Here is a 16,661-nt window from a genome sequence, read left to right as displayed (position 1 = left end):
TATTTTTGCCATTCAGACTAAGATGACCAGCAATCCCAATCTAGTTACTCTTTGACAGAGCATGAAGAAGGCCCAGTGCTGGGGGTTTTACCCGGTTCCACCTTACAACGCGTTTGCGATGGCTGCACGGAGGAAGTAAAGCCAAGAGCAAAGGAGGAAACCCGGGAGCACGGTCAGAACTTCCTCAGCTTTCCACTGTCCCTGATGATTTAGGTGCTAACGGCAAACAATTAAGAATCAGGCGGCTATTTTAGAAGCATTTACTTTTCTAAATGTATAAAAAAATATGAATTTATTTATTTTTTTAAAGGAATAGGGTAACACTTCACAATCCAGAATGGATCAAAGGCGCACAGCACTGGCACCTCCCACATTCAGGCAGCTGCAGCCCGTAGGTTCGGTGTGTCTCTAGTAGTAACTCTAGGATAGGTTAAAATAACTCCTTTTCCACACATGGGAACAAATGCAATACTTTCACATCATTTTGCTACTGACGCAGACTCTTCGGTTTCCTTTGCGGCGATGGCACCATAGTGTTTCTGTGCACGGGCGGCTGACGTTCAGTGAACCCTGGGAGTCAGGACCAACTGCCCCTCAGCGCTGCTATCTCAGGGCTCTCCCGGCACGCTTTCCGTGGTGCACCATAGTGTTTCTGTGCACGGGCGGGTGACCTTCAGTGAACCCTGGGAGTCAGGACCAACTGCCCCTCAGCGCTGCTATCTCAGGGCTCTCCCGGCACGCTTTCCGTGGTGCACCATAGTGTTTCTGTGCACGGGCGGGTGACCTTCAGTGAACCCTGGGAGTCAGGACCAACTGCCCCTCAGCGCTGCTATCTCAGGGCTCTCCCGGCACGCTTTCCGTGGTGGGTCTCAGAGGATGTGGTCAACTCCCCAACCAGATTCAGACAGAGCTGCCTGGTTAATTTAATTATCAATGCTTCTGGTCCTTATCTTCTCATTGGCTTTCTAACAAAGTAAAATTGTAGTAGATTGGGAAGAAAGATCAGTCCAAATTAATGAGAAGCCTTAAAAGTGGACCATTTAAAGTCGCTCGCTGTCTCATTACTTCAAAGTCCTTTAATGACCTACTCTGAAATAGGTAGGGGATGCCGGCTCGCCATGCAGAGGAGTGTGGTTCTAGCGGAAGGAGACTGGCAGGTTATTAGCAAACTGTCTGACAGCAGCCTCAATGACAACACTACAAGTTCGAGAAACCAAACCTTGGCTCCACTCTTTGTCTCCTAAGTGACCGGGGACAAGTGCTCTAACCCCGCAAGAGATTTACAGTTGTGACTGAAATACGGAAGCACTAGCAGAGCTGAGCACTGTGCAAGGGACCTGGCAGGTCCTAAGGAACGACTGGCTCTCTCCCGCAGACAGTCTCCGTGTCTGTTCACAGCTTCTGAACCGCTACCCACACACACCAGACAGCTCCGGAGTCTCCCTTCCCTACTCTCATGTCCAGTCAGACGCCACGCCCTCTTGTTTCTGCTGCTCCAATGTTTCCTACATCCCTTCCTTTCTAAGCACTGAACTGCTGCTGCTGTACCAGGGAAATTTCCAGGTGCTCTAGGGTCATGGAGGATAGAATTCTACCTGCCTAGAGAAGGAGAGTGGTCAGAGCACTTAACAGGTGGCACTGAGGCAGTTTTAAAAAATAAAATTGTTTACCAACTAAAAAAAGCAGGAAGAAAGGGGGCAGTGAGGCAGGCGTTTCAGGTGTGTGTGTGTGCGGGAGAGAAGGCACTCCGTAGAGTTGGGTGTATCTGGAGATTCATTCATCTGTCTGGCTGAGGACTAGGTGGAGACAAGGAAAAGGGTCAGCAAATGATGTTGAACAGATGAACAGGATGAGTGGGCCTTGCATGCCCAGCTTAGGAGCTGTTCCCAAATTCCCTAGCCATAAAGGACAATTGCCTTTATTTTCTTTGGTCATTTTGCTCAGTACCTTTATTATACGGTTTTGCACACATGGCCTTTGTTATGACTATTTTCATGAATCTTATCTAGTACACTGACGGACAAGTTCATTGAAGATGGGGCTATGCCTCTGTCCGCCCTTTTTTTCAAGAAAATATGTCTATTGTGCCTTAGACATGGAAAGTTCCCAACACATATTTGTCTTACTGAATTTGTCTATACATGGATCCTTTTAAATGAGACATTGTTTTACTAAGTATTTGAAGTATACTCTTTAAAAGTTTATCAACACTATCATTTTAATAAAATAATATCAAAAGGGCCTATTAAACAACAGTTACCTTTACTCTATTTCTACATTATATAAATTTTAAATCAGTAGAGTCTGGAATCAAAGGTAGGTGACTGTGATAAGCATATACTACACCAGTGGTCCCCAATCCCCAGGCCGCGGACCGGTACCAGTCCATAGGCCATTTGGTACCGGTCTGCAGAGAAAGAATAAATAACTTACATTATTTCCGTTTTATTTATATTTAAGTCTGAACGATGTTTTATTTTTAAAAAATGACCAGATTCCCTCTGTTACATCCGTCTAAGACTCATTCTTGATGCTTGTCTCGGTCACATGATACATTTATCCGTCCCACCCTAAAAGCCGGTCCGTGAAAATATTTTCTGACATTAAACCGGTCCGTGACCCAAAAAAGGTTGGGGACCACTGCACTACACTATCCAAACTTTTTTGCCTTGAACCTATTGCTCACAATAATAACATATATCTATGTCAATATCTAGCTGTATACAATTTCATTCAACAAATAATTATTGAGTCTCTATAATGTGTTAAACACTGTATTTACTGAGGATATAAAACTGATGTCCCTTGCAGTTATTATGTAACAACTTGCAATGTTTATGTTCAAAATTAAAAAAAGAAACAGAAGACCTGAGATTCAGAGAGCAGCTTGTCTAAGTTCACCAACCAGTGAGGGAACAAAGACAGATTCAGACTTTTGTTTCCTGACTCCACATTGAGGGTTATTTCTTTTCTAGTTTTCTATTTCTCAGCAGGTACTAATATGGCTCCTATTTGTGCACAGGTTCGCCAGGACTTACAAGCAACTTATGGGGAGAGGATTTTTACCTGACAAATGTCAGCTTGCTCTTAAGTGATTAATTATCTTGGCATCACTAAGCCCTGTGCTTTAATCTAACAATGAATCTTGACAGGGGGTCTGACGTGAGTTTTATAAGGAATGAGGTATTTAATTAATGAAGATAGATGTGAACGTACAGGCAGCACCCTCCAACCGAAGGTAAGATCTAGCAACGGCAAGACTCGTGAACAAAAGGCGACCAAGATGCAGAGCTGGCACAAAGCCCGCCCTTTACTTTGCAGGAGTATCATCAAACCATTGCAGAATCTCCTCCAGTAAAATAAGATGTCAAATTAGAAGCGAGAAATATAGGAAGATCAGCAGGAAGGAATGAGGCGAGAAATAAAGTGAAAACGGCTGAAATCTGTAAGCATTCAGGATTGAAGTGTTTATGCATTCATGTGTGTATTCCAAATGCATAATCATCAGATATTAATTATAGCACATAATATTAATTACAAAGGCTTCATTCCAGAGAAGAGCTAAATAATGCATCATTTTCTTCATTTGTGAAAGTAGGAAAGGACATATTTTAGAGACTTTTCAATCAAAATTGGCTCATATTTTAAAAGTTTCCATATGAGTTAAACCCCTTGATATATAAAATTTATATATGAATAATTTTTTTATAGAGCCAGAGAGATAAGAAACGTGACTCCATTATGTTTACTAATTTAAAAAATTGAGGTATAGTTGTCATGTGAATTAAATGAATATTAGACAGGATTGGCTAAATGAACCTCACAGATTTATTAGAGAACAGGCTATCAAGTTGGAATATAAAATATTTTCAGATTCATTTGAAACTGAATAGTTTAATATGTTGAAGTCAGTTTCTTAAAATTCTGCTTTTAAATTTATCTTTCTCTTGCCTTTCCCTTGTTCATTATTGAATTGTAAAATTCTGCGGAACACTGATAATCCCCTCCTGTCGTACGCACCACTAGGGGGTTCTAGTTGACCGTTTTTCAGACTCTCTTAGCCTAGACCCACCCAACATATGGTTGTAGTGCGCCATCTAGTGGCCTTGGGATCCCTGGTGCCTAAGGGTTACTTGCTTACTGTACTACATTTTAGAAAATACTATGGCATATATTTTTAGAAAATAATGAGGATACTAAATAGCAATGCCAAATACATAAAATATTTTTTTCCTAAAACTCATACTTAAATCATTTAATATTGGAATTCTTAAAATAGTCTGGCCAGACAGCTTGGTTGGTTAGAGTGTTATCTCAATACGCAAAGGTTGTGAGTTCAATCTCTGGTCAGGGCACATGCAGGAACAGATCAGAGTTTCTGTCTGTCTTTCCTTTCCTCTCTCTCTAAAAATCAATCAATAAAGTGAAATGAGGGAAATTCACAGACATTGTAGTTGTGTATAGCCCAGATTTAAATGACCATTAATTTACATATATATATTGCATATTCATGTAAATACACTGTACACTGTTTTATGGCGATGAATCACACATAAGTCAGACCAATGAACAGAAACAATGTACCTGTTGACAATCACCCGTATGTGACTGCTGAGATATGTACTTTTCCTCCTTTTTAACATACCTTAAACAATTTAACAGTGACAGGTGTTAACGTAACGGCATTTAAAAATATGTGGTCAAATCTTTATGTTATCACCTAAATTGCACATTAATGCAATTATGCAAATATGCTTAACTATTTTTCTTTTAAAAAAACATCTTCAGCATTTCTTTTCTTACTCTAAATTCCTTGATAATAACCTAAAAATGTTACTCTTTCACACTCCTACAAATGTTTCATTTACTGGGTAAGTCCTAAATAGAGGACTTGGTCATGTACTAATAAAGCAAAAAAAAAGATCAGGTGTTAAAGGTAAAAATTATGTGACATCCTCAAAGAAAGTTTCTCATTGCTACTTAGTTACCTCCCATAATGTGGGTAGTTCTTATCAGTCATCTGTTATAATCCCAAACTTCAAATTAGTTAATATTGGTCACACAAATAAATTGCTCAATCTGCCTGAAGCAAAGGTAAGGCTAAGAAGACATTAAAAGCAAAGCAAGCTAACCTGAATCCCAACAGAACTAGTGTTGATTTCATTTTGAACACAAGGTTATGAAATCTTGAAAATAATTATAAATCAGGTATCAGTATGGGCTCACTTTGAACCAGCAACTGCAAATAGACCAAATTCATTCTTTCTTTTAAAAAACACTGATTTGACTGATAGTTTACAAAACTATGCCTTGCACAGAGTAGCAGCTCTCTGATAAGTGGATGAATGGATTTTGCACATGGTTTAGAGCAGGAATTTCACATAGACTCTTTGATGTAGCTGTGAGATTGAGAAGTACAGACTAGAGTAGATGCAGGACAATCAGGTGGATTTTTAATTACTGGTTAATGAACACTTGGACAGAAGTCTCTAGGACCACCTCTCAGGGCTTTTTCCTTGAACCTGTCCTACTCAGTATTGGGCAGAAATGGAGAAACCGAAGGAGAGAAAAACAACACTAAAAGCCAGGTGGATGAGGGGAGGGTTCACAGTTGTTTTAATTTAACACAATAATAGGCCCAAATCAATAAAATAGATATAGAATAAGTATTTCCTAGACTTGCAAGGGTATGTGCATCCTTCATGATAACGATTCTGTCCTGTGTCTCCCACAAGAGATCATCCAGGCCATGGCTAACCACTTCCGGGAGAGGACACCCACTGCAGACATGCCTCGTTTGATTCTGCTTCACTTCATGGCATTTCACAGATGTTACATTTCTTATGAATGGAAAGCAAGACTCTCCATCAGCAAGAGGATTACAACTCACATTCCTGTGGTGCTCTGGAGCCTGCAATATCTCCGAGGTATGCCTGCACTCCTGAAGAAACCATCACTTGAGGGCAGGTCCAACTAAAAACGCAACACTGCATGTTTAGGCTTAAAAGAAATCAGTTCTAAGTACAGGAGATGGACAAAACCTAGTTTTCAGCATTTTTTTTTAATTTAGATGACCTAACAGAGTGAGTTAGCTGTGAAAAGACTTAATATCTTCGCCTCTATATTAAGAGGCATCCATTAACAAGGCCCGTCCCCTCAATTTATGGTGTGGAAAACTTAAAAAAGATGCAGTGATAACTTGGCATATATTGAGAAAAACATGGCTGAGAACTGGGGGTGTCTGGAGAAACGAAGATGCCAGTGGTTCATCACGGCACCATGGGCAGCACCAGGGCCAGGAAGTGAAAATTACAGTGTGATATCTGGAGTTATCTCAGTCCACCAGAAGTCAGAGAGCCAAACACCACTGTAAGAAACAACTCAACATGGCTAGAGGGAGAATGTTACTGGTACAAACTTGCAACTAGTAGATATGTAAGTTCTGGGAATCTAATGCAGATCATGGTGATTACAATCAACAAAAGGTATCATAAACTTCAAAGTTGCTAAGAGACCACATCTTAATTGTACTCCCTATAAAAAAAAATGGCAATTTTGTGTCATGATGTAGTTGTTAGCTAAGCTATGGTGGTAATAATAATGCAAAATATAAATGTATCAGATTGATACATTGTACACCTTAAGCTTATACCACATTATATGTCAATTATAACTCAATTAAAAAACACTGAATTATCAGTCTAGCTATTATCTCTTTACTGAATTTTATATTTAATTATTTACTATATGAAGGAAGACTCTGCTCTTAGAAATTTTACCCACTTTCAAAGAATAAGCTCTCTGACACTCAAAGTGTTTAAGGAGAGGTGGGAAGGTTATTACTATGTGAATAATACTGGAGAAGGAACCACACATACATATAGGAGATAATGACAGATGCTCTGGCTGGATAGCTCACCTGGTTAGAGCATCATCTCGATACCCCAAGGTTGCATGTTCGATCCCAGGTCTGGGCACATGCAATAATCATCTAATAAATGCATAAATAAGTGAAACAACAAATTGATGTTTTTCTTTCTCTCCCTTCCCCTTTTTCTAAAATCAATGATAACAAAAAAAAAAAAGATGCATAAGTGTGCAGAAAACTGCAGAGTAGTGACTTGATCTCTGTGAGAGTTGACACCCAAGGGATTCCCCTAGTTAGGAAGCAAACTAAATTCTGAACCATTTGGACCCTATAAGTCTGTAATTTCACCTTATTATTGCCACACTAATTAATTCCACTTAAGCATTCAAGTTTTATATTGCTTTGAATTACAATACATACACCATGTCTGCCTTGCTTCCATAAAACCTGTAAGATGCAATCCTCTAACTCCCTAAGTTAGATCCTTTAATAGTGCTGAAATACACCTTTTCCTCTCTGTCATTGTTCATCACTTGGATAAATGGTATAGAGGTGTCTGTGTGGAAATGAAGCTAGTAGGTATTTTAGAAAGTTCAAGGAAAATAGAAACTCACACTATAGATGAGTCACCTGAAGAAAGGTCATCCTTTTATTTTTTTAACAGAAATGCTCCCATAAAAGTCAATGACTTGATCATACTTACTGCTATGATTTGTGTTCACTATCTAGTGGTAGAATGAAACATGCTTATTCAACTGTCCTGTCTCTATATTCATTTTCTGCCTCAATAATAGAAAAACTGATTCAAAAATAGTGCCTAAAACATAGAAGAAAATTTCTCCTGGGGAAGCTCAGAATCAATGGAGAGGGAAGAATCTGGAATTAAGTGGCAAAGGGGACGGATTGGGGACAAGGAGGAAAGACCTTAGCAGTTGGTAAAATGTATTGATTATCTTAGAAGTACTAAAAGTATAGTGCATTAACTAAGCAAAAATGTCAACTCCAGATTCGATAATGCTTTGCTCACTTGAAGCAAGCCTCCTCCTATGCCATAGCTTCATCACACACAGAAGAATGATGCGCTACATCAATACTGGGAGGTCCAAAGCAGTCCTCGTAAAGGAGTCTGATAGAAGAACACGACTAAATAATGGCAAAGGCGGCCGATTTAAATGATTTTGCTACCTCAGCTGGGAAACAGTTAATATAGTGTGGTTATTTCTAATATAGATTTTTAATATATTTGAGATGGGAGTACTATTTACACACCCCCATGGGAGTCCGTTACACTTGAAGTTTTCAGTTAGATGCAGGTGCTGGAGTCTGACTCCTGGTGAGCACAGTTGCTAGGCTGGGCTTGTTGATCTGTGGCGCATGGCTACCATGAATGTGAATAAATTTCCCTGTTATATCTACTTCTTTCTGTTTCACACGTTTCAGTCACCAGTCACTTTTCCTAGAAAAGGTAGGATAATTGTGGGGTCCTCCTTCTACCTTCAGTTTCTTCCAAGAGCACCCCACTGTTGGCACCAAACAGGATCCAGAAGCCAAGGAAGCCAGGGAATGCTGACTGAGGGACACACAAGGTAAAGGATGGATGGGGTGGGTAGGAGGCTCAGTGAAGGGCCATCAGTTCATTCCTGGGTGGGTGGGTGAATGAGTGAACTGGGTGAATCAGTGGATTAATGGGTGGATGGATGGACGGGTGGGTGGATGGATGGATGGGTAGATGGATGGATGGACGGGTAGATGGATGGATGGACAGGTGGGTGGGTGGGTGGGTGGATGGATGGATGGATGGATGAGTGGGTAGATGGATGGATGGATGGATGGATGGATGGATGATGGATAGATGGATGGATAGATGGATGATGGATGGATAGATGGGTGGATGGATGGATGGATGGATGGATGGATAGATGGGTGGGTGGATGGATGGATGGATGGACGGGTAGGTGGATGGATGGATAGATGGGTGGGTGGGTGGATGGATGGATGGATGGACGGGTAGGTGGGTGGATGATGACAAATCACTTGTGGTCTCAGTTTCCTTCTCTGTAACTCTGAATACTAAAAATCCTTTCCATACATATATAAAATACTAGTGAGAATCAAATGGAATCATTTTTAAAAAATGGAAATATTTTTAAAACCCCCCACAGTGCAACATAGATGTCAATTTCATCATCATTATTATTTTTTGTTTATTTGTTTGGTTACTTGGGGCAATGAGATCAAGAGAGAAATACACGATCTAAGTGGTGGTTAAAATGCTAACTTTAAAAGAAGAGAATAATTTGGTTCAGCTTGTCATTTAATGTGCTATGTGGACATGTTAAAATGTGTTCAACTAGACAATGATTAAGTGGAAATGCTGATTATGAAAAAGACTAGACCACTGTGTTCTTACCAATATAAAACTCCTTTGGACAGAGAAGAAATACTTCATTGGTTGCCAAAATTCAATAAGACTTATGCCTTTTTCAGTCAAGAGGGGGAAAGCATCTGCCCAGAAAGGAACTAAAGATGCACGTATGACGACAGAATTCCAGCATACTCATGGCTCTGGAACTGAGCAGCTGGCCTTGTTGGGTGCTCACTGACCCTCACTGGAGAAGCCCTGTGGAGCTGTACCTGTGTGTGTCCTTCGATGAGCCTTCAGGTGAGAACTTTTTGTGTACACTTTGTTGCATCCCTCAAAATCACATCTGTGAATACGCCGTTTTCTGGAGTCTGGGGACTCAGACCGTCTCTGGCGTCTTGTGCTCTCAATACTAAACGGTGAAATTGAACTGGAAAAAGAAAAAGTGGAGTTAAGCACTGAGGAACACAGCGCTGTTTTGGTTCCAGCGGCATGAGGCCTTAGTCTCAGAGTCTATGTCTTCACACAGATGCAAGGCCCCATGTCCACAACTCCCAGACACATTTCCTTTCTTAATCTCGCAGGCAGGTAGTTTGATCTATTTCTGGTGAAACACTCCTAGGAAGAGAAAAACATGTTTAAAAACAACAACAAGACAAAAACAAAAACTAAATGAATGCAGTGGTAGGTGAGGAGATCCCCATTGTCACATAGGAAACAAGCTGGTGGTGATTATACCTCAACATTTTGAACTTCTGTAAACACTTATAGAGAATGTCCTAGGAAGCCCTGCTGTAGACAAGTGACAAAATAAAAGCATTTAATAGATAACATGAGGGTCTGAACTGCATGTGACAACATAGAAAATCTTGTAAAATCATGATGTACAAAACAAGTGAGGTCAGGCTGAAAGAAGTGACATTAGTACATCAATTACATGACTCATGACATGCTATTTCTGTTCGGTAAATTGTACCTGACATTTAACTTTTACAGTTGGTGCTTTTTCATGGTGAGGAATAAAGTTCACTGTATTTAAAGATTAGCTGTACCACCATTATGAAAAAAAATAGTTTAACTCTGAAATTTGGCCCTGACTTGCACGTTGTTTCATCCTAATACCCCAGTAGAAAAACAGGATTAGTTCGTAATGCCAGGTAATTGATTAACATGCACTTCTTCAAACTTTAATCTTTTCTGATTGACATAGAAATGAAAAACATGACTCATATCTTTTAGTTATTCACAAGTTTCTAAAAATTGCAGTGAAATATAATTAAATACTTCTATTATACTATACCATATTTGGTATAGAAATTTACCACTGTTAATATTTTAACATATTTTTCTCCCAGCTTTCCTATGTTTTGATGCTTTTAAAAAAGTATTTTGTATGAAAAAAATCACCTGTTTTTAAAAACCGAACATTACAGATAAAGATAAACCTACCCTTGTCCTCCACAGCCACCTGAACTCCTCTCCACCTAGGGAAAATGTCCATCCTCAGTTTTCTTTAATTCCTTCCGATTCTTTTAAATTATGCTTACCTATCCATATCTGCAGTCATAGAAATGCATATTGTTTTGTGTTTAAGGATGTGAAATAATATGCTCTTTACATTCTGCAAATTGTTTTTCACTCAACATTAAGCATTTGAGATCTATCCATGTTGATACAACATTGTAGTTTATTTATTTAAACTGCTAAATATCACATTAATCAAGTCAAAGATGATTTTTTTTCATCTTTTAATCTCATTAAAATTAGGATTCTTACAATTCTCACAATTGGTGGCTTGTCAGTTTAATTGGCATACTATTTTTTGTTTATTAATGGTACATAAAGTAATGGTGCATTTTACAGTAAATGGTATTTTTTTTTTATATTTTATTTATTGATTTTTTTAATGAGAGAGGAGAGAGAGAGAGAGAGAGACAGAGACAGAGAGAGAGAGAGAAGGGGGAGGAGCAGGAAGCTTCGACTCCCATATGTGCCTTGACCGGGCAAGCCCAAGGTTTCGAACCGGCGACCTCAGTGTTCCAGGTCGACGCTTTATCCCACTGCGCCACCACAGGTCAGGCCAGTAAATGGTATTTTAACTTAAATAAGGGGTTGGTAAACTTTTTTCTGTAAAGGAGTATTAGATAGTACACATTTTATCTGAATCTTGAGAGTCTATGTTGTAACAAATGAACTCTGAATAGTAGCATGAAAGTAGCTATGGACAAAATATAAACAAATGAGTATGGAATGTTCCAGTGAAACTTTAGGTACAAAACCAGCAGTGAGTTGTATTTGGTCCATGGGCTGTACTTGGTTGATTCCTGATTTAGATGAAATATGGTAATAGTCCAATGAGTAGTCATCCCAGAGTTTCAAAATCCATTTTCTAATTGATGGACATGTAGATTATTTCTAATATTTCACAACAACAGTTGCTTTAATCAACTGTTTTTAAATGTTTCCTTCCATATACATGCCCTTCCAGTTTTCAGGGTATCTTTTCACTTGTAATAAGATTCAGTAACCAAAGCTTTATATATATTATATTATTAGGTAAGATCAAATATAAATGATGTCTAACTACTTATATCCTAAACAGTTTTATGCAAGATCTCTATTAGTAGAATGGAAAAAAAAAACCACCATGGGACATCTAAGCAGCTTTTTCCAACCTTCTTATCAGTCAATGTGGACTTGTGGTTTTCCACACAACTGACTCATTGCAGTGATTGAGGCCTATTGTGAAAAAAGTCAAAATAGTGTGGTTGGCTTGCCAATAAAAGCACAGCTTCAGTCAGTACTGACAAGGGTGTTGTTCTTGTGAACAAATAAGATGGTATGTGTAAAAATAAGGCAAGAGTAATTCATTTCTTGAGTATCTAGTCATGACAGTAAATATGAATCTTGGCACTGGGGAACCCCCAAAATAGAAACTTCTGCATTGTAATATATGTGACATCTTTTAAATTCAGAAAATGATATGGTATTTGTTTTCTCCAAATGATAACTCAAAGTCTATAAGAACACTTTGTCTTGTATATTTTATACAAACTAATGTGTAGAAGTCTAAATGTAACTATGCACAATCACGCACACATATTATTTTGCCTGTAGTTAATATTAGCTATTTATCTTGCTATGTGTTCGTGTATATAGAGAAAAGTGAACAGTAAATCTGAAATCAAAACCAAGAAGCTCCTCTGCAGGTCTTTAAGGAAGCAGTGAAGTAATGCTGCTATCTAGTCTATCACCCACTGAGCTATACAGCGGGCAGAGAAAGGAAAGGAAAGGAAAGGCTACAGAATGGCATGAAATTACTTCACCAAGAGTTCTTAATTTACATGAAAATAAAGAACCTGTTAGGTGGATGTGTTTAATGCTACAAAACTTTGTACCCTTGTTTTTCTCATTTTAAAGAGAAATGTTTTAGGGCATTATGAAGAACAAGCATTTAAAAAGTTATCTGTACAATATAAGTAAAAATAATTTTCCTAAAAGGTATATGCAATGAATAGCTGTACCCAGCAAAGCTGGCTTTGAAATGACATTCGAGGGTAAGACTTCTCCTTGGCTCCCCTTTTTAAATGGCAGAGTCATCCTCAGATGTCAAAGAAACTTTGGCTAGATTATACCTTTCAGAATCACTTATTAGATCTCTTTGTGGAAAGGTAGGAAAGTAAGAAGGTAAGAAGGTAGGAAGGTAAGTAGGGCTGAGATAAAAGGGGATCAAAAGTGCAGAAGAACTCTGTTGGGCAAATAAGTTTGTAAAATTTGTGTTATTTGAGTTTGCTCACTTTACTGTTACAAATGGCGCTGGGCAGCACCAGGTATCTGATCTGTGAAATCGCTAATTATCTTCTTGCTTGGAAGGGCTTTTGTTATGCTAATATATGCCGGAGGAGAGGTTTTGGCCCTAGAAAGGTTTTAAAAGGAGAGAAGGAGAAGAAGGAAGTCATTTTTGCGGAGTGGAAGCAGAGAGGATGCAGAGTGCTGAGAGAAAAGCCAGTTTGGCAGGGGGACAAGCCTACATGGCAGGGAAAGAGAGAGAATCCAGTTTTGCACAGTAAGAAGCCATGTTGGCAGATGGGGAATCAGAGGTGAGGAGCTTTTGCAACTCCACTGCGGCTGGTGGGGTCTTTGATTCTAGGAAAAACCAGAGAAGATTCTCCCGGTTGTGGAACCGGAGAAGGTGTCAGTAGCTTCGTGAGCTCTGAGTGAAAGGGAAGTGTGTTTCCCTGTGTGTTTGCTTGTCGGCCAGTACAAGACTTAAATAAAGGAATTATAGATCATATTGTGGACATACAAGAAATGTCCGTTTGTTAAACAGGATGAATGAATGGATGGATAAGTGTATTAAGTAAGGTATTCCTAATTATTTATTTAATATAATCAAATTATTAACCCCTTTAATTTTTTTTCTTACTAGAAACCTTTAAATGCAAACCTTCAGATAATGGTTACTCAATTCCTTGCTCTTACTCTTTCTCATTTCCCTAAGTTTCACATTTTAAATGCTATACAAAGAGCCACTAAATATCAGTGAATGTGGGCAATCATAAAAACCACTTGTACCAGCCCTGGCTGGTTGGCTCAGTGGATAAGAGAGCATAGGTCAGGGGTTGAGAACCTATGGCTTGCAAGCCACATGTGGCTCTTCTGATGGCTGCATCTGGCTCGCAGACAAATCTTTAATAAAAAAAAAATAATAACGTTAAAAATATAAAACATTCTCATGTATTACAATCCATTCACTTTCTACTGCTCATGTACATGGTTGCGGGTGGCTGGAGCCAATCACAGCGCTCCTCCGGGACAACACCAAATTTTTATTGGATAATGCGTAACGTACACGGGTCGTTGTATGGCTCTCATGGAACTAATTTTAAAATATGTGGTGTTCATGGCTCTCTCAGCCAAAAAGGTTCCTGACCCCTGGCATAGGCCCGGCGTGTGAATGTCCCAGGTTTGATCCCGTCAGGGCACACATGAAAAGTGATTATCTGCTTCTCTTCCCCTGCCTCTACCTCTTCTCTCTCTCTTCCCCTCTTGTAGACTGCGGTTTGATTGGTTTGAGCGTTGGCCCTGGGTGTTGAGGATAGCTCAGTTGACTTGAGCATTGGCCCCAGATGAGGATTACTGGGGGGGGGGGGGGGGAGTCCCAGTTGGGTTGTATGCAGAAGTCTATCTCTCCTCCTCTCATTTAAAAACAAAAACAAAAACAAAAACAAAACACATGTACCAGAAGAAGAGAGAGATCAAGGGATCGAGAACCTATTTGAAGAAATAATGATGGAAAACTACCCTAACTTGGTGAATAAAATAGATATACAAGTGCAGGAAGCACGGAGAGTCCCAAACAAGATGAACCCAAAGAGGCCCACACTAAGACACATCATAATGAAAATGTAAAAGGTTAACACATTTGCATTTAAAGTAATTGATAAATATGTATTCGTTGCCATTTAGTTATACATATTTTTTTATCTTTTTTTTCTTCTTCTTAAAGAAGACCCTTTAACATTTCTTACAATATTCATTTGATGGGGATGAACTCCTTTAGCTTTTTCTTGTCTAAGAAACTCTTATCTGTCCTTTGATTCAAAATGTTAGCTTTGCTAAGCAGAATAATCTTGGTTATAGGACCTTACTTTTCATCACTTTGAATATTTCATGCCAATCTCTTTTTGCTTTAAAGTTCCTGTTGAGAAATCAGCTGACAGTTTTATGGGAGCTCCCTTGTAGGTAATTAACTGCTTTTTTCTTGCTGCTTTAAGATTCTTTCTTTGTCTTTAAATGATCCACTTAAAAGACACAGTGTGTCTGAACAGCTAAGAAAACAAGAGCCTTTCACATACTTTTTACAAGAGACTCACTTCAGATTGAAAGACACACATAGACTACACATAAAGGGGTAGAAAAAGATATTTCCTAAAAATGGAAACAAACAAATAAAAAACTGGGGTAGCAATAGTTATAACGGACAGAAGGGACTTTAAAACAAAGGCAATAACAAGAGATACAGAGGGACTCGGCAATTCCACTACTGGGAATTTATCTGAAGAAACCTAAAACACTAAAACAAAATGACATATGCATCTCTATGTTCACTGCAGCATTGTTTACAATAGCCAAGATATGGAAACAACCTAAATGCTCATCAACAGATAAATGGATGAAGAAGAATTGGTGCATTTATATAACGGAATATGACTCAGCCATAAAAAAGAATGAAATCTTGCCACTTGCAACAACATGGATGGGCCTAGAGGGTATTGAACTGAGTGAAATAAGTCAGACAGAAAGAGAAAAATGCCATAGGATTTCATATGTGGAGTCTAAAAAACAATAAATAAGCAGAAAACAGACTCATAGGTACAGAGAATATTTTGATGGTTGTCAAATGGGAGGGGGTTTAGGTGAAAAGTTGAATTAAAAAGTACAAATTGGTAATTATAGAATGTAATGAGGATGTGAAGTAGGGAATATAGTCAATAATACTGTAATTCCTATGTATGGTGTGAGATAGGTACTAGTTTTATCAGGATAATCACTTCTTAAGTTATATAAATGTCTAATCACTAGTTTATACACCTGAAACTAATATAATATTGTACATATCAGCTGTAATTAAAAAACAAAAAAAAATATTTAAAAAACCCTCACATCCTTCCCTGGCCGGATAGCTCAGTTGGTCAGTGTCAGCCCAAACACAGAAGATGCCAATTCAATCCTTGGTCAGGGCACATACAGGAAGAGATTGATTTCTTGTCCTTCTCTTTCCCTTTATTTCTCTCTAAAATCAATAATAATAATAATAATAATAATAATAAAAAAACAAAGAACACCGCAAATGTACATAAGCTAGAGAAGGGCAGCAGAGGTCCCCAAACTTTTTACACAGGGGGCCAGTTCACTGTCCCTCAGACTGTTGGAGGGCCGCCACATACAGTGCTCCTCTCACTGACCACCAATGAAAGAGGTGCCCCTTCTGGGACTGCGGCGGGGGGCCGGATAAACGGCCTCAAGGGGCCACATGCGGGCGGGCCGTAGTTTGGGGATGCCTGCTCTAAAGCATTGTTTACAAAGAAAATTCTGAGGAGGGGGCACTGAGATCCTTCTGAACATGTATGGGATGCTGGTGAATACAATAAAAATCTTCCCTTTGATCCTAGTAAGCAGGTAAGTGGAAAAGGGTAAAGGGATGATCCTTACTCCTGGCAATGTCATCCTGTTCTCACTCAGGGATGCAGAAGCAGGGTAACAGAACGGATATAATTACCGTTTCGGTGTTTTCTATTCTGCCCAAGCTTTCTAGGCAATGTGCCCTTTGTTTAGAAGGTGTTTAAGGTATCCTCGACTGCGTGGGAATGGACCTGTGAGCCTCAAAAGCTGGTCTTGTTCGAAAGCATGGGAACGTACAGGTAAGTA

General features: G+C 39.1%; 1 protein-coding gene across 2 annotated transcripts in view; it reads right to left on the bottom strand.

The window, feature by feature from the left end:
• The window catches only part of KLF12 (KLF transcription factor 12), a 476,625-nt gene that overhangs the window by 20,157 nt on the left and 439,807 nt on the right, over positions 1-16,661 (bottom strand). For both annotated transcript variants that reach the window (XM_066380776.1, XM_066380778.1), the window contains one exon: positions 9,503-9,660. In XM_066380776.1, the coding sequence (XP_066236873.1) occupies positions 9,503-9,660 (158 nt within the window). The remainder of the gene's footprint in view (positions 1-9,502; positions 9,661-16,661) is intronic.

This window comes from Saccopteryx leptura, chromosome 4 (genome assembly GCF_036850995.1).
Source record: "Saccopteryx leptura isolate mSacLep1 chromosome 4, mSacLep1_pri_phased_curated, whole genome shotgun sequence".
NCBI lineage: Eukaryota > Metazoa > Chordata > Mammalia > Chiroptera > Emballonuridae > Saccopteryx > Saccopteryx leptura.
The sequence above is the reverse complement of the archived record's forward strand: the minus strand, read 5'-3'. Positions and strand labels throughout refer to the sequence as shown.